The 22308-nt window shown below is 30.5% G+C and overlaps 2 protein-coding genes across 2 annotated transcripts; one reads left to right on the top strand and one right to left on the bottom strand.

Moving 5' to 3' along the window:
* Nucleotides 1-691: 691 nt before the first annotated feature.
* LOC134835802 (bromodomain-containing protein homolog) lies at nt 692-6333 on the top strand. Its single transcript, XM_063850770.1, has 5 exons — nt 692-853; nt 922-1724; nt 2810-4466; nt 5642-5791; nt 5853-6333. Exons 1-5 carry the CDS (start codon nt 756-758, stop codon nt 6331-6333), a joined length of 3189 nt encoding a protein of 1062 aa, XP_063706840.1. The 5' UTR covers nt 692-755.
* A 154-nt stretch (nt 6334-6487) lies between these two features.
* LOC134835801 (protein mesh) lies at nt 6488-16794 on the bottom strand. Its single transcript, XM_063850769.1, has 10 exons — nt 16304-16794; nt 15377-15978; nt 14124-14261; nt 13473-14062; nt 13237-13413; nt 9212-10238; nt 9022-9151; nt 8059-8347; nt 7812-7999; nt 6488-7218 (listed from the first exon to the last, which is right to left on the bottom strand). The coding sequence occupies exons 1-10, from the start codon at nt 16575-16577 to the stop codon at nt 6488-6490; spliced, it is 4146 nt and encodes a 1381-aa protein (XP_063706839.1). The 5' UTR covers nt 16578-16794.
* Between the last annotated feature and the right edge of the window lie 5514 nt (nt 16795-22308).

Raw genomic sequence — 22308 nt, 5'->3', positions numbered from 1 at the left:
TGAAAATTGACTTGAGAAAAAAGTACGATTTTTGCTCCTCATATGATAAAATCGTACTTTTTTTTATTTGATCAAAAATCGATCAGATATCAATGGAAATTAACTTTAGAATGAATATTTATTAAATTTTAGCTTTGAAACCCATCAAAAGTTGGTTGAAAATTGACTTGAGAAAAAAGTACGATTTTTGCTCCTCATATGATAAAATCGTACTTTTTTTTATTTGATCAAAAATCGATCAGATATCAATGGAAATCGACTTTAGAATGAATATTTATTAAATTTTAGCTTTGAAACCCATCAAAAGTTGGTTGAAAATTGACTTGAGAAAAAAGTACGATTTTTGCTCCTCATATGATAAAATCGTACTTTTTTTTATTTGATCGAAAATCGATCAGATATCAATGGAAATTAACTTTAGAATGAATATTTATTAACTTTTAGCTTTGAAACCCATCAAAAGTTGGTTGAAAATTGACTTGAGAAAAAAGTACGATTTTTGCTCCTCATATGATAAAATCGTTGTTTTTTTTATTTCTTCAAAAATCGAAGAGATATGCATGGAAATCATCTTTTAAATCCCCCTTAAATTTTCGGTAAAAAATTTAGATGAAACATGAAACATTTTTTAAAGTTGCACTTACCTCATCTGTCAAAGTGACACTTTTGACACTAAACAAACTCACAAAAATCGAATTTCCAATAGAAATTGCCGGAAAACTGCCGAAATCTCGCAAATTTCCACAGATTCGAAGATGGGCATCGACTTCGACATCAACGAATACGTGAAAAGCTTAAAGAATGCCGAACCTCCGTTCAAATGTGCCGTCGATGGATGCGAAAAGAGTTACAGGTTTGTTTACACTCCTTTACAATTTGCCTCCAAAACCTGAAATTAACGAAAAATTCATCAAATTTCAGATCGCTTTTCGGCTTAAACTATCACTTGACGACTTACGATCACGACAATCCCGAAGCAGCAACCCCGAATCGCAAAACGAGCAGAAAACGTCCAACGGGAACACCGAAAATCGACACAGGCGGATCGCAAAAGGAAGCAATTACCTTCGACGAAGCGCTGCGAGTCATTCATTTCAATATCGACGGGAAAACAATCAAATTGCACGAAGATGCGGAAGTGCCGTGCATCTCAATGGACGAATATACGGAGATGATGGCACGCGGCGAATGCGAATTGAAGAGTATTAACCCGCCGCCGGAGCCGGAAGTGAAGTTGCCCGAAGCAAAATTCAAAAAAATCACAGATTACAACATTTGCGATGCGCCGCCGCGACCAAATGCGTACATTCGGTACATCGAAAAGTCCCTCGAGGAGCTGGATGGCGAAGTTGAGTACGACGTCGATGAGGAAGACACGACTTGGTTGCAAGTTATCAACGAGAAACGCGAAGAAATGGATTTGGCGCCCGTCACAGTCGACAATTTGGAGTTGCTGATGGATCGTTTGGAGAAAGAATCGTTTTTTCAGGCAGCTGCGAACGGGCAAAGTGGCGCCGTAGTTGACGATGATGCCGTTTGTTGCATTTGCATGGATGGGGAGTGTCAGAATACGAATGTTATCCTGTTTTGCGACATGTGCAACTTGGCAGTGCATCAAGATTGCTACGGCGTTCCTTATATTCCCGAAGGACAATGGCTTTGTCGTCGTTGCTTGCAGTCTCCATCGCGGCCCGTGGATTGTGTTTTGTGCCCAAATAGCGGAGGTTTGTCTTTTTTTTAATTTTTTAAATTTATTTTTAAATTTTCATCCCATTTGAAAAGTCGAATTTAAAATTTTTTATTAAAAAATTTCTATTTTTCTCATATTTTAAAAAATTTCAAATAATTTTTGACATTTGGCTCGATTTAAAAATCAAAAAGATTTAAACTTAAAAACTTACGAATTCGCCTAACAAATTTTGAACTCGACTCACAAATTTCGAATTCTCCGTAATTTTTAATCAATATCAAGCCTAAAAATTATCAAATGGGCTCTGAAAATAAAAATTACGTATTTTTTACATATTTACGTAATTTTTACGTATTTTTTACGTAATTTTTATTTTTCAATATACAAGCTTAAGAACCATCAGAAAGGCATCCAAAGCACTTTTGTATGATTTTTGATCAATTTCAAGCCTAAAAATTATTAGATTAGATTTTTGTCCCATTTAAAAAGTCGAATTTAAATTTTTTTATTAAAAAATTTCTATTTTTTCCATATTTTTTAAAAAAATTCTTAAACTAAAAAAAAACTTACGTTCGCCTATTTTTTAAAAATTTCGTAAAATTTTTACGTATTTTTTACGTATTTTTTATTAAAAAATCTTAAGAACCATCGAAAGGCATCCAAAGCACTTTTGTATGATTTTTGATCAATTTCAAGCCTAAAAATTATCAAATGGGCTCTCAAAATAAAAATTACGTATTTTTTACGTATTTTTTACGTAATTTTTACGTAATTTTTATTTTTCAATATACAAGCTTAAGAACCATCAGAAAGGCATCCAAAGCACTTTTGTATGATTTTTGATCAATTTCAAGCCTAAAAATTATCAAATGGGCTCTCAAAATGAAAATTACGTATTTTTTACGTAATTTTTATTTTTCAATATACAAGCTTAAGAACCATCAGAAAGGCATCCAAAGCACTTTTGTATGATTTTTGATCAATTTCAAGCCTAAAAATTATCAAATGGGCTTTCAAAATAAAAATTACGTAATTTTTAATCGAATTCGACTCACAAATTTCCAATTCGACTTTCAAATTTTTTGAATTCGACTGTAAAAATTTTTTTTTTAATTTCAGGAGCTTTCAAACAAACCGACACAGGGGGATGGGCTCACGTCGTCTGCGCATTATGGATCCCGGAAGTTCGTTTCGCCAACACGGTCTTTTTGGAGCCCATTGACTCAATCGAGATGATTCCCCAAGCACGTTGGCGTCTCGTCTGCTACATTTGCAAACAAAAGGGCATCGGCGCGTGCATCCAGTGCAACCGAAATTCGTGTTACGCCGCATTTCACGTGACATGCGCCCAACAAGCCGGATTATGTATGCGCATGGACACCGTCAAGGGCAACGAAGCGCATCCCATTATCGTACAAAAGACGGCATTTTGTGACGCTCACACGCCAAGCGATGCCAACGAAAACGAGACCCCGAATCCGGAAAAACTCGAAGAATCTCGTTCGAAAATGAAGAAAGCGCGAAAATTGTTGGCGAAAAAGCGACAAAGTGTGCCCGTAATTTTAATTCCGACAATTCCGCCCGAGCGAATTCACGAAATTTCGCAATTGGTCTCGATTCAGAAGAAATCTCAGTTTATTCAGCGACTTGTGGCGTATTGGATGTTGAAGAGGCAGTTCAGAAATGGCGTTCCGTTGCTTCGGAGACTTCAAACGCAGAGTCAAACGCACGGGAGATCGGGTCTAGATGGGTCTCCGGATGCCAAAGAGTTGTATCATCAACTGAAATATTGGCAATGTTTGCGACAGGATCTCGAAAGGGCGCGTTTATTGTGCGAATTGGTGCGAAAAAGGGAGAAATTGAAGCTGGCGTTGATAAAAACGAAGGAACAGTGTGTCATGTTGGAGATAAATCCGCTCGAAATTGCCTTGGATCGCATTTTAGATCAACTTGAGGCGAAAGATCAAACAGAAATCTTCCTCGAACCCGTCGATACTGTCGAAGTAGCCGATTATCTCGATGTCATCAAGGACCCTATTGACTTGGGAACGATGCGAAAGAAGTTAAAACAAGGCGAATACAGCACTTTGGAGGAATTAGAGGACGATTTTGATCTCATGATACGAAATTGCTTGACTTACAACAACAAAGAGACCATTTTTTATCGCGCAGGTGTTCGCATGAAAGACGCTGGCGGCATAATTTTCCGTGCAGCACGCAGAGAACTCGAACGCGCCGGCTTAATTGAAGCTGGAAAGTCCGAAGATGCCATCGCAGCAAGTATTGACAACGAAATTCGTGAAATAATCAAGTCTAAACCTTCGTTCGAGGGAATTCGCAAACTCGAAAGTCTTCTAACGAGAGTAAATTCCCTCAAAAATGGTCAAGCGAAGCAAAAACGGATTCGAGTTATCAAAGCTGACATTGCGAAAATCAAGAAACAACTTGGAAAAGAGGCTCCGGCAGCAGAAGAGAGCGATACAGAGAAAATGGAAACACAAGTGACGCCGATTAACAGCCCGAATAAGCATGGGGGAGCAAATAGTAGCGTTTCGCCATCGGGAGTCAATCGCAGAACGGCAGTATTATTCACGCGAAAGGCGCAAAATCAGAGTTTGAACAAGAAAATGGATTCGTCGATCAAGGAGGAGTTTAAGATGACGCCAAATAGCTCGGCGGAAAAGCCAAAAAGTCCGGGAAGGAAGGCGGGAAGACGTAGGGGACCGAATAAGAAAGGATCCGAAGCGGATTTTGATAAAAAGGGACTTCCGCTTGGGTAAGATTTTTTTAAATTTGATTTTTTTTTTTTTTTAAAAGGAAAATTAGAAACAAAATTCAAGATTTTTAATTATTTATTTCATGAAAAGTATGAAAATTAACAAAATTTAATTAAATTGTCTTAAATTTGAAGTTTTTCTTTAAAATTTGACATTTTTTAACTAAATGTCAATTCAAAAAAATTTCCGTTAAAAATTTGAAAATTGCTTTTTGCTAATTCAAACATTTTTCATAAACTTTCTATCTCCAAAATTTTTAAAATTTTTATTCAAAAATAAGCATTTTCTTAGAAAAAAATTAATTAAAAAATTTGAAAATCGCCTTTTGCTAATTCAAACTTTTTTTTAATAAATTTACTTTCATCTCAAAATATTTAAATTTATTTTATTTAATAAATTTTAAATAATTTTTTTATCAATTATTTTGTTAAGGGCAAATTGAGTTTAAAAAAAATTTAAATTCAGTCAAAATTTTTAAAATGTCAATTCAAAACATTTCCGTTTAAAATTTGAAAATCGCTTTATTGCTAATTCAAACATTTTTTAAAACTTAAATAATGAAATCATAAAAATATAAATTTTGTTCATACTTAATTTTATTTTTTTTATTAAAATTTTGAAAATGGAAATTTTATAAATATAAACATTAAAAATATTTTAAAATTATTTTTTTTTCCTAAAAAATATTAAAATTTTTAATTTTTGTTTGAAATTTATTTTTTTTTTAATTTTTGTTCCATATTCTTAAATTTTTATTCAAAAAAAAAACATTTTCTAACAAAAAATTAGAAAAATTTCTTTAAAATTTGAAAATTGAAATGTTAATTCAAACATTTTTTTTATTAATTTTCTGTTATTTATCATAAAATATTTAAAATTTTCTTTTAAGGCTTATATTTTTTTATAAGTTTTCAATTATGAAAAATTTTAAAATTTATCAAAATTTTAAGATTTTTTAACCCAATTAATGAAATGTGAGCTCAAAAAAAAAAATAAACTTCGGTCAAAATTTAAAAAATTTCCGTTTAAAATTTGAAAATCGCTTTCACGCTAATTCAAACAATTTCATAAAATATTTTATTATTTAAAAAAAGTAAAACATTAAAATATTTAAAAAAAAATATATCATAAAATTGCAAAAATATTAATATTTTATTTTTTTCTTGAATTTCAGTTCGCCCAAAAACCTACCTGACAGTTTCCGCGTTTATCGCGGGCAACAAGATCGCGTCATCCAATCGGATTCTGATGACAGCATGAGTATTAGCGGATCTGAAACTTGCAGTAGTTGCAGCGATTATACTGGATCTGATAGCGAATTTGGGTAAAATTTCTCAAATTTCAATAAAAAAAATAAAAAATTTCATCAAAAATTTTTTTTTTAGTTCAAGTTTCGACGACGGGCGATCCGATTCAGAAATGGTCTCAAGCGACAACGAAGAAGAAGCAAACACCGTCAGTTCCGCCAACAAAGACGACGAACCCGAATTAGAACCTTTGAAGCTTGTTTGGGCAAAATGTCGCGGATATCCATGGTACCCTGCGTTAATTATTGATCCGACGGTTACGAAAGATTTTCTTCATAACGGAGTCCCATTGCCGGCGCCTCCCACAGATGTGCTTGCTTTGCGTCGAAATTATCCGGAGCCAGTGTTTCTTGTGCTGTTCTTCGACGTGAAACGAACTTGGCAATGGTTGCCGCCGAACAAGTTGGAATTGTTGGGAATTGAAAAGGAAGTCGATCAAGCCAAATTAATGGAATCGCGAAAGCCAACCGAACGTAAAGCAGTGAAAAAGGCGTATCAGGAAGCGTTGCACTACCAATCGCAGGTCTCGTCAAGTCATCCGCCTGTGGGAAAGCTCTGATATTATCATGGGGCGTCGCGGAAAAAAAATTAACGAGAAAAATTTTTGATAAATTTAAAGAAAAAAAAAATTTATTTGTTAGCTTTTTAAGTGTCAAAAACTACATTCTATTGATAAAAATTAAATTTTAGCGTTAAAAAAGTAGGAAAATGCTCTAAACTTGTGTTGAACGCGCTGCATCATTTGTCGGAGATGCAGTTGGAAGGCCCACAGTTTGCGACAAAGGCGGCGGCGATGCGGGATTTCCATAAACGAATTGTCGCGGCATCTGATTTGGGTCTTGTCGCATGACGGGAGGCGACATTGTCGGGTCTGTCATGAAACTATCGCGATCATTTTGACTGTAAGCCGGGCTGTAAGGCACTTGACGCGTGTATCCCATGGACGATGGCGCTCCCGATGTCGATGGTTGTTGCGGGAAATTTTCCTCGGGAATTGTTGCGTTTTGTCGTTCAGCTCTTCTGCCCAAAATTCTGCCTTGATCGTCGCCCGATTGACGATACTCAAAGTCCTTTGCTACTTTGTCTTTGTATTCGCTGCCGCCTTCGCTCGAAGTCACATCCAAATCATCTTCGTCCAAATCCATTTTTTTCTGCGGGAAATCGATGACGGGTTTGTTGTTCAAGGGTTCGTGAGTTTTGTAGCTGCCGTCGTAGTTACGGACTTTTTTGATCGTGTCGTCGTCAGCATCGCTTCCAATGTTGCGGAGAGTTGAACGGGAGCCAGATCGTGAGGGAATTGGCATTTTCCAGTCAGGGTCTTCTTTGAGATGCTTCTTGCGCCAACAGTAAACGATGCACGTGAGGAAGAGGAGAATTGGTAAGATGACGGCGAAAATGAATCCGATGGTTTTCCAAACGTTTTGTTGGGTGTAGTAGACGTTACCTGAGGGAAAATATTAAAAATTTTAGTTAGAAATGTTAAATTTTTGATATGAAATGAAGTTTTCTGTACTAAAAAATGATTTTTAAATCTCAAAAAAAAAAAATTTCTCTGTACTAAAAATTCTTTTTTTTTGATCTAAAAAAATTTTTTTCTGTACTAAAAATACTTTTTTTGATCTAAATAAAAATTTTCTGTACTAAATTATTTTATGAGATCTAAAAATAATGTTTTCTGTACTAAAAATACTTTTTTTTGTCTAAAAATAATTTTTTTTGATCTAAAAAAAATTTTCTGTACTAAATTTTTTTTTTTGGATCTAAAAATAATTTTTTCTGTACTAAATTATTTTATGAGATCTAAAAATTATTTTTTCTGTACTAAAAATACTTTTTTTTGATCTAAAAAAAATTTTCTGTACCTACTAAATTTTTTTTCAGATCTAAAAATAATTTTTTCTGTACTAAATTTTTTTATTAAGATCTAAAAATATTTTTTTCTGTACTAAAAATCCTTTTTTAGATCTCAAAAATGAAATATTTTTACTAAAAATTCGTAAAAAAAACATTATTCCTTTAAAAACTGTAAAAACTTACGTAAACAAGTCGTGTAACCATAAATCGGAACATCCCATTTGCCTTCTGCTGTGCATTCACGTCGCATATCTCCCGTCAAAGTAAAGCCTTCGTTACACTCAAAGGAAACTCTCGTGCCTGGAGTGAACATAAAATTCGTTTTTCTTCCAAAACGAGGCGTTTCAAGGACTCCACAGGATATCAATCGTCTAAAAATAGAAAAAATCATGAATTTCTGTTAAAATTTCGACTTAAAATTGATTCTTACTCTGAATTCAACGTTTTAATATTCATCGCTGACGAATAATAATTTTTCGTAAAGTAAGCCATTTCCCTGTCAAGAGACATTCCATAATCGAAACGACATTGATAGCTGTCCCCGCATAATTCTTGAGCTCTTTCGATATCCTGCGTTCGATTCGAAGGCAAAAATTCCCTTGGATCTCGCATGAAATTCGGTAAAAATGTTATATTTGTGTAATGAGCTGATGTTTTTCCGAATTCTCGTACAAATAAGGCTTGACCAACTGATTCTTGATTTCGATCCTCCAGTAACCCTAAAAAATAAAAAAAAATTTCAAAGTTAAAAAATGTAAAAAAAATAATTTAAAAATTAAATGTTTGATAAAAAAAATAAAAATAATTAATTTTTTTAAAAATAAAAAATACAACGAAAAATAAAAAATTTAAAAAAAAAAAATTAATAAATTTTAACTAAAAAATTTATTAATTAAATTAAAATAAAAAATTAATGAATTAATTTTTTTAATAAAAAAAAAATACGAAAAATTTAATTCTAAATTAAATTTTAAAAATTAAAATTTAGTTTTTTTTTTAATAAAAATTTAAAAAAATATATTTTTAAAAATTAATTATTTAAAAAAAATAAAAATTATAAAAAATTTAATAAATTATTTAAATTAATTAAATTTAAAAAAAAGATTTATTTAATTATTTTAAAATAATTTTTAATAATTTTTTTTAAAACATAAAAAAATTATTAATTTTATATTTTTTTTTTAATAAAAAAAATTCCACAAAAAAAAAATATTTTTCTTAATTAAAATTATATTTTGGAAGATCGAAAAAAATTAATATTTTGAAATAAAAAAAAAATAATTATTTAATTTTTAATTTAAATTTAATTTTAAATAATAAAAAAAAATTATTAATTAATAATAAAAATTTTAAAAAATTAAAATAAATAAAAAAAAAATATTTTTTTACTTACATTTCATAGCAAAATCTCGATGAATACTCTCAAAATTGTTCAAATTAACGCCAACAACTTGTCCATCAGGTAACGTCAGATCATCTTGAACATCCCAACTCCAATTTCCAAACAATCCTCGAGTTTTGTTCTAAAAAAAATTAATATTTTTTAAACTTTTTAATAAATTTTCAGTCAGAAATCAACTCACAATGAAGCTCCATGGCAAATAAACTCTCGCCGTCATATGTCCTGAATTCTCAACAATTTCCACGCCAGCTCCTGACGACAACATAACCACAATTTCCGATTGATTCAACACATAAGGCGGCGTATAAACCGTCACTCCATGGAAATATTGCTTCCTCAAGCTCTCACGATCGAAATAAATCCTCTTTTCATCGGCAAAAACATCCAAATGGTATCGCCATTGTGCCTCTTTGGGTCTAACTCGAACTTCGATGACGGTTGAAGTGTTTCCGCGAATCGCAATTGAGGTTAACTTCGTCGCCATTACATTTCCATAAATATTTCGCGGGACTTGTTCAAAGCGCGCTTGCACATCTAATCGTTCTTTGCCGTTATTCGCTCTAACCAACGTAAATTCGCCCATTCCGTTGAACGTGTATTGCAAATTATCAAAAGTCACGATATGCGGATCTCCAAAAACGGCGGCAACAGCAGGCGGTTGATACGCAATGCAATCTTGACTCGGGCGTCGCTCAAAACGGAAAGTTTCGCATCCAACTGCTTGCTCGTCTTGCCACATGCAACACGAATAATAAGCTTTGACGTCATGGAACCATTGCGACAGTGTTGGGACTTTGCCTGCTTCATTCCACGGCATTTGGCCGATATCGTGAACTTTTCGTACGCGAGATCCCCACATTTGGTCGTACGATAACATGAGATATTTGTTGCGATCGTAGCAGCATTGTTGCTCGGAGCCCGTGTAACTCGGTTGTCCCGTGCGAACGCAATGAATGGCGCCTTTGTGATGAATGCACGACGGATTGGAGTCGATATCGCATGAGGGATCCGGCATGAAACGTCCTTTGTCGAAGAGAGCATGTTCGAGTTTGCATGGGCAAATTGGAAGTTCAGCAGCGAAATTTTTCAAATAACGATCTGCACGAATCCAGTTGTCACACAGAGCTCGAGGCCAATTTTTGCCATGTTTTCGCTCCCATTGAGGGCCGAAATACCATCCGAGGGGAATTGGTTTGGACCATAAGACGCTGAAAAAGGTAAATTTTTTAATTAAATTTAAATATAATTATTAATTTTTGTCCCAATGAAAAATTTAAATTTTTATCCCAATGCACAATTTGAAATAAAATGTCAAAAATGATTAAAAATGATAAATTAGAGCCCCCTGATAAATTTCTATCCATTTGAAGCAAAATTTGACAAAAATAGCTTTGACACAGTTTTTGACACAGTTTTTTTGCTCTTGATTTAGTTTTCAAATCAAAACTGTGTCAAAGAAAAAATTTTTTTTCAGTTTCAATTTTTTGGCAGTTTTGAGTTAAAAAATGATTAAAAATGATAAATTAGAGCTCTCTGACAAATTTTTATCCATTTGGAGCAAATTTGACAAAAATTGCTTTGACACAGTTTTTGACAGAGTTTTTTTGCTCTTGATTTAGTTTTCAAATCAAAACTGTGTCAAAGAAAAAATTTTTTTTCAGTTTCAATTTTTTGGCAGTTTTGAGTTATAAAATGATTAAAAATGATAAATTAGAGCCCTCTGACAAATTTTTATCCATTTGGAGCAAGATTTGACAAAAATTGCTTTGACACAAATTTTTGAAAGAAAAATTTTTTTTCAGTTTCAATTTTTTGACAGTTTTTGACACAGTTTTTTTGCTCTTGATTTATTTTTTCCGAATATTTAAAAAAAAAAATTTTTTTTTCAAATTATTTGACTTTTTAAAACAAAACTATGTCAAAGAAAAAATTTTTTTTCAGTTTCAATTTTTTGGCAGTTTTGAGTTATAAAATGATTAAAAATGATAAATTAGAGCCCTCTGACAAATTTCTATCCACTTGGAGCAAGATTTGACAAAAATTGCTTTGACACAGTTTTTGACACAGTTTTTTTGCTCTTGATTTAGTTTTTAAAACAAAACTATGTCAAAGAAAAAATTTTTTTTCAGTTTCAAAAATTTTTTTTCAGTTTTTTTGACAATTTTTTGGCAGTTTTGAGTTAGTTAAAAATGATTAAAAATGATAAATTAGAGCCCTCTGACAAATTTTTATCCATTTGGAGCAAGATTTGACAAAAATTGCTTTGACACAGTTTTTGACACAGTTTTTTTGCTCTTGATTTAGTTTTCAAAACAAAACTGTGTAAAAGAAAAAATTTTTTTTCAGTTTCAATTTTTTGGCAGTTTTGAGTTGCAAAATGATTAAAAATGATAAATTAGAGCCCTCTGACAAATTTTTATCCATTTGGAGCAAGATTTGACAAAAATTGCTTTGACACAGTTTTTGACACAGTTTTTTTTTCAGTTCAATTTTTTGATTTTGAGTTTTTAAAAATGAAAAATTTTTATCCATTTGGAGCAAAACTTTGATGTCAAAGTCAAAGAAAAAATTTTTTTTCAGTTTCAATTTTTTGGCAGTTTTGAGTTATAAAATGATTAAAAATGATAAATTAGAGCCCTCTGACAAATTTTTATCCATTTGGAGCAAGATTTGACAAAAATTGCTTTGACACAGTTTTTGACACAGTTTTTTTGCTCTTGATTTAGTTTTTAAAACAAAACTATGTCAAAGAAAAAATTTTTTTTCAGTTTCAATTTTTTGGCAGTTTTGAGTTATAAAATGATTAAAAATGATAAATTAGAGCCCTCTGACAAATTTTTATCCATTTGGAGCAAAATTTGACAAAAATTGCTTTGACACAGTTTTTGACACAGTTTTTTTGCTCTTGATTTAGTTTTTAAAACAAAACTATGTCAAAGAAAAAATTTTTTTTCAAAGTTTTGAATTTTTTTTTCAGTTTCAATTTTTTGGCAGTTTTGAGTTATAAAATGATTAAAAATGATAAATTAGAGCCCTCTGACAAATTTTTATCCATTTGGAGCAAGATTTGACAAAAATTGCTTTGACACAGTTTTTGACACAGTTTTTTTGCTCTTGATTTAGTTTTTAAAACAAAACTATGTCAAAGAAAAAATTTTTTTTCAGTTTCAATTTTTTGGCAGTTTTGAGTTATAAAATGATTAAAAATGATAAATTAGAGCCCCCTGACAAATTTTTATCCATTTGGAGCAAAATTTGACAAAAATTGCTTTGACACAGTTTTTGACACAGTTTTTTTGCTCTTGATTTAGTTTTTAAAACAAAACTATGTCAAAGAAAAATTTTTTTTTCAGTTTCAATTTTTTGGCAGTTTTGAGTTATAAAATGATTAAAAATGATAAATTAGAGTCCTCTGACAAATTTTTATCCATTTGGAGCAAAATTTGACAAAAATTGCTTTGACACAGTTTTTGACACAGTTTTTTTGCTCTTGATTTAGTTTTTAAAACAAAACTATGTCAAAGAAAAAATTTTTTTTCAGTTTCAATTTTTTGGCAGTTTTGAGTTAAAAATGATTAAAAATGATAAATTAGAGCCCTCTGACAAATTTTTATCCATTTGGAGCAAAATTTGACAAAAATTGCTTTGACACAGTTTTTGACACAGTTTTTTGCTCTTGATTTAGTTTTTAAAACAAAACTATGTCAAAGAAAAAATTTTTTTTCAGTTTCAATTTTTTGGCAGTTTTGAGTTATAAAATGATTAAAAATGATAAATTAGAGCCCTCTGACAAATTTTTATCCATTTGGAGCAAGATTTGACAAAAATGGCTTTGACACAGTTTTTGACACAGTTTTTTTTGCTCTTGATTTAGTTTTCAAAACAAAACTATGTCAAAGGAAAAATTTTTTTTCAGTTTCAATTTTCTGCAGGTTTTGAGTTATAAAATGATTAAAAATGATAAATTAGAGCCCTCTAACGAGTTTTTATCCATTTGGAGCAAAATTTGACAAAAATGGTTTTGGCACAGTTTTTGACACAGTTTTTTTGCTCTTGATTTAGTTTTTAAAACAAAACTATGTCAAAGAAAAAATTTTTTTTCAGTTTCAATTTTTTGGCAGTTTTGAGTTATAAAATGATTAAAAATGATAAATTAGAGCCGAAATGCATTAAAAATCGATTTCTAATGAATTTTTATAAACTTACGGTGAAATTTTGAGTCCCGAATATTGTTCAGGATTCGTCAAATTGATCTGAATAAATCCAAATTCGATATTCAACAACGTCGGATTCTCTTTCAAGCGATAATTCTCCGGATTGATCGTATAATGTCCGCTATTCATGATAGATTCTTCCAACAAATCGATGTAAAGTAGTTCAGGACTGTCAAAAAAAAATCAATTTTAACAATTTCAAATGAAAATTTAAAAAAAAGTTCTTACCGAATTGTCGTTTCTCGATATCCCCAAAGCGAAACTCGAACATTCGCATTCAAATTTGTCGTCAAATTATATTTATTCCATGTGATTTTGATCTCTTTTGGTGCTTTTTGATGCACATCTTGCCCATCAAAGAAGATTCTTTCTGTCGCATGAGCCGGCGTTTCAACGAAAAACTTTCCGCGCCACTTGTAACGCTCCGTCCCAATGGAAATTTCGAATCTCACGTAACCTTGCGCCTTCAAAAATGGCTGCACACAAATCGCGCGATTGCGATCCACAACATGCCCGATGACTTCTTCCGTATCAAAGCGACAAGAAACGCGTTCGTTCGTGTCAAAACAGGGTCCCGTGATGTTTACGACAGTTCCGCCCAACATATTTCCCGATTCGGGAGCAAAAACGAGCGGAAGATGCGCCGCGTCGATGTCTTTGTTGCACGTGCCCAGCATGATTTTCTCGTCAATGCGGAAAATGTGACGCCCGGGGAAGCCATTTGCCCATCCGCGTCCCACTAAATCGCGCAAAACGGAAGATTGGGAGTACGGGACGTATTCGTAGGCTTGTGTTCCGTTGCCAGCGTTGAAACCAATCTGAAAAAAATTTAATTTTTAGAAGAAAATTTTAAAAATTTATAGAAAAATTAAAACTTACGAATGCAGGAACGCCTCCTTCTCCGCCAGTTGTGTCGCCGCCAGCTTCGGTATGAGAAGACCAACGAATTTGGATGTAATTGAAGATAGCGTAGGTGTAAACTTCGTCAGTTGCGAGAACCATTTGGAAGGAATTTGTCTGAAAATGTCAAGAAATTATTTGAAATGAAGGAAAAAAATATTTTTTTTTAATATTTTGTCTTTTTAATAAAAAAATTTCAAAAATTTTTAAAAATTTTCTTGTAAAAATTTTTTTTGAATATTTTTCTTCGTTTCTGAAGGAAAATTTTCAACAAAATTATTTTAAAAAAATTTTTAAGATAAATTTTATAACTGCAGAAATAAATTTTATTAAAAAATGTAAAAAATTCTTCTTTTAGAAAAAAAATTTTAATTTTCAGAAGAAAATTTTTTTAAAAATTATAAAAAAATTTTTTTTAGAGAAAAAATTTTAATTTTCAGAAATTTTTTTTTTAATATTATAAAAAATTCGATTTTAGAGAAAAAATTTTAATTTTCAGAAAAAAAATTTTTTAAAAATTATTAAAAATTTTTTTTTAGAGAAAAAATTTTAATTTTCAGAAGAAAATTTTATTAAAAATTATAAAAAAAATTTTTTTAGAGAAAAAATTTTAATTTTCAGAAGAAAATTTTTTTAAAAATTATAAAAAAAATTTTTTTAGAGAAAAAATTTTAAGAAAAAATTTTTTTTTAAAAAAATTTTAATTTTCAGAAAAATTTTTTTAAATAAAAAAAATTTTTTAAAAGAAAATTTTAAAAAAATTTTTTTTAGAGAAAAAATTTTAATTTTCAGAAGATAGTTTTTTTAAAAATTATAAAAATTTTTTTTAGGGAAAAAATTTTAATTTTCAAAAGAAATTTTTTTTAAAAATTATAAAAAAAAATTTTTTTAGAGAAAAAATTTAAGAAAAAATTTTTTTTTTATTATTTTTTAGAAAAAAAATTTTAATTTTTTTTTTTAAAAATTACAAAAAAATTCTTTTTTTTAGGGAAAAAATTTTAATTTTCATAAGAAAATTTTTTTAAAAATTATAAAAAATTTTTTTTAGAGAAAAAATTTGAATTTTCAGAAGAAAATTTTTTTAAAAAAATATAAAAAATTCTTCTTTTAGAGAAAAAATTTGAATCTTTAGAAGAAAATTTTATTAAAAAATTTCAAAAAAATTTCTTTTTTAACTTTTAATTAAAATTTTCTTCAAAAAATAATAAAAATCATCAAAAAAAATTACTTACATTATACAACGAATTATCAATTCCTCCGGCAAAACTCATATTTTTCCACGTAATAATCGCCACATGTTTCGGCACGAACGTATCTGACCCGACAACTCCTTCGCGAATATCCCACATGACTCTCTCCCTCATCTCAACGCCATACCGATCTTTTCTGCCTTCCAAATCGCGTTCCATGCGGAAATAAACGCCCGGCGTACGTTGATCTTGATCCTCCGGATGAATTTTCCCGATGCGACATTTCGAATGGAAAATCCCAATGAACGACGGATCATTTTTCTTTGGCCAATCCTTGACGGGGAACGACAACGGATACGTATAATGCTCCGGCGGATCCGAAAACTCCAAAAATCCGTTCATCGAGACACGCGTATAGTTGAAACGGAAGCCAAAAAAGGGCAGTTGATAGTTGAAATTTTTGTGAACTTGCGGATTCGAGTGATGAATGTCCTTTTGGTAGTCGCCGTGATTGTCGCTGCCGCCGCGATCATGAAACGGATACAAAAAACGCTCACGCAACTCCTTTAAACGCATCGCTGTGATGACATATCCATCGCCTTGATGCGTTGCCGGCTCACTCGGGGCATATCGATTGTTTGGATCTGAAAAAAATTCAAAAAAATTATGACTCAGAACCTCATGAATCATCAAATCGAGCCATTTGAGGGTAAAAAATGACGAAATATGAGTCAGTTCACTTGTCGCGCAGCATAAATCGATGTTTGTTTACTTAACCGACGAGATAAGGCGATAAAAAATTTGCTCTAAAAAAACTCGTTACAAATATTTCACCAACTAACGCCTTTCTTATCTTATCTTTCGCGCGTTATCTCACTCGTTTGTATTAATTTCGGGTGATATCACCCACATTTCAGCATTTTTCGTCGAAAAAAGCCTCGATTTCACAAAAAAAATGAAAAAACTTACCACTCCAGTCGTAATTTTGGTCGTTCAAGTCGTAATGCGACATGTAAGGATAATCCAAATATTTTCCGCTGCGTTCAAGAGCCTTCGTGAGTGTCACATTGGGTGCTACAGAGACCACAGGCGTCGTTGGAACACTAATTTTCTTTGGAATTTCGATTTTTTCAACACTTTCGACAAGTTCGTCATCGTATTCGTCAGCTAAATCGCCTTCGTCGGATCTAACACTCAAAATGGCGGATAGCACGACGATCAAAAATAAGCTTTTCCATCTCATTTTTCCGAGTTTTTTGGTTTTTTATTCGATTTTTTTATTAAATATTTTTATTTTTTCCTGTTTAAAACCACATTTGATGGGAAAAAAGTCCAAAATTTGCTTTAAATGATTTTTTCCTTCCACAAAAAAAAAAAATGACTAATAGATAAATCCAATTTTGATAAGAAAAATTATTTTTTGATGCGCGTCAACGATTTTTAAGTCTATTTCGGGGCGTTTTCTTCGGTAGACTGAAGCCAGTTCGGGCTTTGTTAGCTGAATAAGCTATCTTATCGCGACAAGTGCGAAGTGTTATCATCGCGACGACGACAGGTGTGAAAAAATAGAGAAACGAAGCTTCGTATCGATTGTTTTTGTTTGGAAATGCAAGATACGAGGAAAAAAGCATGAGTTTACGGTAAAAAGTTGATTGTGAAATGCGATGAGATTATGAGCGGTGATTAAATGGAGCAGGAATTTATGTGAGTTGTGATGATTTTTTTTTATCTTGTTGTCTTTGGATCTTGGGAAAAAATTTTATTTGAAATTTTTGAGTTTTTAAGAAATTTTAATTTTTTAAAGATTTTTTTTAAAGCAATAATAATAATAATTAAATTTATAAATTAATTAATAAAAAATAATAAAAAAAATAATTAAATAAATTAATTAAAAAAAAATTAAAATAATTAAATAAAAATAATAATTAAATAAAAAAAAATAATAATTAAATTTAAATTAAAATAATAATTTTTTGCTTTATTTTATTTTTTTTATTTCAAGAAAATTATGAAAAAAAAAATAATTTTTGTCTTTTGAATAAAATTTCTATTAAATAAGGCTAAAAAAATGATTTATGAATGAAATTTGCAATTTTCGATCCTTTGACCTTCTTTGAAAATTTACAAATTTTATGAAAAATTTAATAATTTTGATTAAACATTACTTAATAAAAATAAAAGTTTAAAAATATAAATTAATGAATTTATTTTAATTAATTAAAATTATTAAATAAATTAATTATTTTTTTTTAATTTGATTTTTTTTTTAATTTTTTTTTTTTAATTTTAAAAAATGAAAAATTTTAATTAGTTAATTTATTTAATATATTTCATTAAAATATTTTTTATTAAATTTTTTTTAAAATAAATTTTCGATAAAATAAAATATTTTTCAAAAATTTATATAAATTCCTCGAAGCAAATTTTATTTTTTCATATGATTAATTATTTTTTTTATGAAATTTTCAAAATAAATTCATCAATAATCATGAAATTAATACGATTTCAAGTAACGATTCAATTTTGCAACAATTCAAATAAAGATTTTCGGCCTGCCATTTATCGGCGCACCAACGTTGATCTGCATTCTTCGAACGTTGCCGAATATTCTCTTCCGCTACCAAAAGTTGTCTTCTTACTTCATTGTTGCTCATAACGCATTTACTGGGCATCGGCAAACTCGATGGCGGTATCGGAAGGTTGTCTAAAGGACTTCCTGCGAGAATTGAACGACTTTCGCCAATGCCACAACGAATCAGCGCCGTTGGACATTCAATTGTGATGACTTGCAGAATCGTGCTGAGTTCCAAAACGATGTCGTGATGATGCGGGCAACTCATGTAATCGTTAAAAACCGCATCGTAGGGCGGAACTGCTTTTTGTTGCGTTTCTACTTGTTGCTGTGTCGCATTTTGATCCTTATTTTCCGCATCTTCGGGTTTTTGGTCGTCAATTTCCATCTTGGCGACAGTTTCGGTGGCTTGCGAAGGCGTCGATTGCTGTTCTTGCTTCCCGTCGAGATGATTATTGATCAAAAACATCAATTTTTTCGACACTAAATAGGCGAGACGACGACATAAGCGCTCAGATTGCACAAAATCTTGCAAATATTGCATGACAATCGGCAGATACAGCCGCAAAATGCCGTCATCGTTCGTTTGAGACTTGATTTTATCCAAAAGATCAAGAACCCAATTGAGGAATTCGTGTTTGTCGAGCAATCCTTCCTCGTACATGTATTTTGCGAGTTGTGTGCAGTAATTCCATTGTTTTTTAATACTCGAATTTCGCAGTAATACTCGAATTTCGGGCACTTCCGAACTCTTCGCTGATGGAAAGGGAATGCGTAAAGCCGTGTTTGACATTCGCCATGGTAAGTTCGTCTTCCTTTTGCTTCTCCTGCTGCGGATAAACATCCGGGATACCCAAACGGGGTCTTTTCAGGGGCTTTAGAGCCCGCGGCATATCTTGATGCGTGTACATTTTGCCTTTTTTGTGGGTCAATAATGGAGGATGCGATGATGCGAATGGATTTTCACGAGAAATTGCGCGTTGTACGACTGAAAACGACTTTTCGCGTGGCTTTGTGCATGCAAAAGCACTAAAAAGTCGTCATTACATAAAATTTGGGCACTTTAACATCCACTTTTGTGCTTAAAATACGAAAAAATCCGAATTTTTGGACAATAATATTGGCGATAGACGATGTGAGTCGGCTGAAATTGATAATGTTATACAGTGTAATTCCAGTCACTATCCTGCAATACACACTAATTTTTCCAAAAATCCACGTTACTCGCCTCCCCGAACACACTAATTTTTTTCAAAATCCAGCCACGATCCTCACTTATAACAGCTGTATAACAGTATCACTTTCAGCCGACTCACTCAGTCACTATGGATTTCCTTATGCAATTCAGTCACGAGCCTCCCGCAGATGGCGCTCAAATCTTTAAGGGGTTATCATTTTCATTCGTCTCAAAGCTGCGCGGGCAGAGCACAAAAGTCGTTCATTGCCTCGATCAGACACCGATTTTATTTTTCTTTTCATTTAAAAAAAAGAGGCTCAAAGGAAGCAAGATGGGACAACGCGTGTCTCGCACAGACTTTTTTTTTCAAGAATTTTCTCAAGAATCATTAATTTTCTTCATTTTAGTTAAGAATTTTTTTATTCGAAGATTTTTTTGAGATATTTTCTGTTAAAATTTGAATTTTCTTTCAAATTAAAAAAGCTTAGCAACAAAACTCACGTACGATCGATGTATTTTTTTCTTCATACGAAAGACAGAGAAGATCGACGTTCTCCAGCGTTTCTACCTACTTACCCATTAAATACAAATACAGACACTTAATACACATGACTTTAGCAAAAAATATTTTATAAAAAGGCATCATGATTTTTTTTAATTTTTGACATTAGCGCATTTTAAAATTTTTATTAAATTTTTTTTTCAATAATTATTTATTTATTTTTAAAAATAATTTATTTTTTTAAACAAAAATTAAATTTTCAAAAAATTTTGAAGTAATTTTTTTAGTTAAAATTTTAAAAAATAAATTAAAATAAAAAAAGAAATTAAATTTTAAAATTTATATTAAAATTTAATAGTTTTGTTCCTTTTAAAAATTATTTTTTTTTAATTTAAAATTTTTTAATTTTTTTTTAATTTTTTAAAATTTTTTTAACACAATTATAAATTTTCGTAACTAAAAGTCAAACTTCGAATAAAAATTAAAATTTAAATAAATAAAATTTTTCTCATAAATAAAACAGTTTGTGAACAAAAAAAAAACTATTGTAAAAAATTTGTCAAATTTGAGAAGATTTTCAACCAAATCTTTAAAAAATTACAAAACGTAACCTCGAGATTCCTTAAAAATTAAAATTTTCATCAAAATTCAAAATTTTCGATAATTCCATATTTTTTTTCAAATTTTATTAATTTTAATTTAATAAAAATTTAAATAAAAAAAATATTTTTAAATTAAAAAAAAAAATATTAAATTATTAAAAATTAATCAATAATTATTTTTTAAAATGTGAAATAAAAATTTTTTTATTAAAATAAAAAAATAAATCTAACAGACAGACACGAAAACCCGCACAATTTTTTCTTTAAATTTCTTTCTTGAACGCCCTTCCAAAAGCTAAACGGAACAAATTTAACGAAATGCTGGTAGTGTTGGTTTCTTGGTTGCCTGTACGTACGTCTCGAATGTTTTTATTCCCTTTTTGTAGTTTGCGTAAACGATTTTTGTCTCAGTTAAGCGTCGTCTCCGGTTGTGTTTTGATTACTTTGTGTACAATTTCTCGGAAATTCGAGCAAAAAGTGTTTTTTTTTAATATTCTAAAATTTTGCTTAGAAAATATTTCTCGAAAAAAACGCGCCAACGGTTTTTCTAAAAAAAAAAGAAAATGTGCTCGATCGCATCTTCTGGCTGAAATTCGCTTACTTTGCGAGAAATTCGAGTCGCTCGTTGCTTATCATTGTTTGTCCATCTACGAAAAAAAAAATTGCAAATCTATTCAAATTCAAAGTACATGCGGCGGCTTATCGCTCAATTTTATTATTTCGTCGTCGAATTTAATTGAAAAACTTCGAGAGATGAGTTACATGAACTTTAAGTACGAAAAAAAAGTGACCTTCAACTACTTCGCTATTGAATAGTTGAACGAAATACACGAAGTTCAAATAATTTTCATTATTATAATTCTCTGTTTTCCTCTCTGTACACAATTCTTTTCTCATATCTTTCGTGTTCTTCGTTCGTTCGCATCTTTTTTTTGCTGGCTTGTTGCTCGCCGAACGTACACGTCTCACGTACGCGATCCACATATAATTTTTTTACAATGCCCTATTATTACTCGAGTCTTCCTTGGCAAACGGGCACTAACATTGTATAATTTTTTTTTCTTCTTTTAAACAAAAGAAAGAAAAAACAAAACCAGTTTTCGTCTTTTTGTAAAAAAAAAATGAGAATTAACTTCGTAAGAGTCTATTTGATCCGAACCTAAAAAAAAAATTAAAATTAGATTTTTTTTTGTCTGATCATGAAAAATTTTAGTTTTTTAAAATGAGTGTTGTTTTAGACGATTCACTCTAACGTTCAATGGTGACTAGAACCACACTCATTAAGAAGAGCTAATCGATGCAACTTACTTCAGAGGTCAGCATTTCCTTATCTCCGCTCGATGATGATGACGACGACGACGCAACAACGACGAATTTCAAATTATTTAATAGAAAAGATGGGCGATCATGTATCGAAGTGCACAGTAATTTTTGCAAATCCGTGACTAGATATCATGCTCGTCTATTTAATTGGAGCCAAAGACATCGATTTTTTTAAAGCATGAACAATCGTGGATTATTTTGGGACCTGAAATATTGAATTTTGTTAGAAAAATTATTTTTTTGAGGAAATTTACCTTAAGAGAGCCTTTGATGAAAATTTTTTGTAATTGTTAAGAAAAATTTTGATTAAATTTTTAGTTTTTGTTCAGAAAATTATAAATATTGACCTAAAATTATTAAAAAAAAAATTTTTTTTGAATAAAATTTGTTGTCTTTGATCAAATTTTCTATTAATTTTGGGTCGAATTTTTCATAAAATTTATTTTTTTATTTTTTTAGCCGAAAAATATAGAAATTAATATTTAAATTAAATCTATTGAAAGAGTAAAAAATAAATTAAATTAAAAATAATTATAAAATAAAATATTTAATAAATAAAAAAAAAATAAAAAATAATTTAAATTTATGAAAATTAAATTTTGAAATTTTTAAAGACAGAATTTAAAGAAAAATTCTTAAAAAAAACATTCGTTTAATAAAAAAAAATAATCTTCAAACAACGTCGAGTAAAGTAATTTCATCGATTTATATCAAATTTTAACCAAAACTTGAATTTTTAATATTTTTTGTTAAAGAAAATGATAAAAATTTACCTTCAGATGACATTTTTGGAACATA

This window comes from Culicoides brevitarsis, chromosome 3, assembly GCF_036172545.1.
Source record: "Culicoides brevitarsis isolate CSIRO-B50_1 chromosome 3, AGI_CSIRO_Cbre_v1, whole genome shotgun sequence".
NCBI classification, from domain to species: Eukaryota; Metazoa; Arthropoda; class Insecta; order Diptera; family Ceratopogonidae; genus Culicoides; species Culicoides brevitarsis.
The sequence above is the reverse complement of the archived record's forward strand: the minus strand, read 5'-3'. Positions and strand labels throughout refer to the sequence as shown.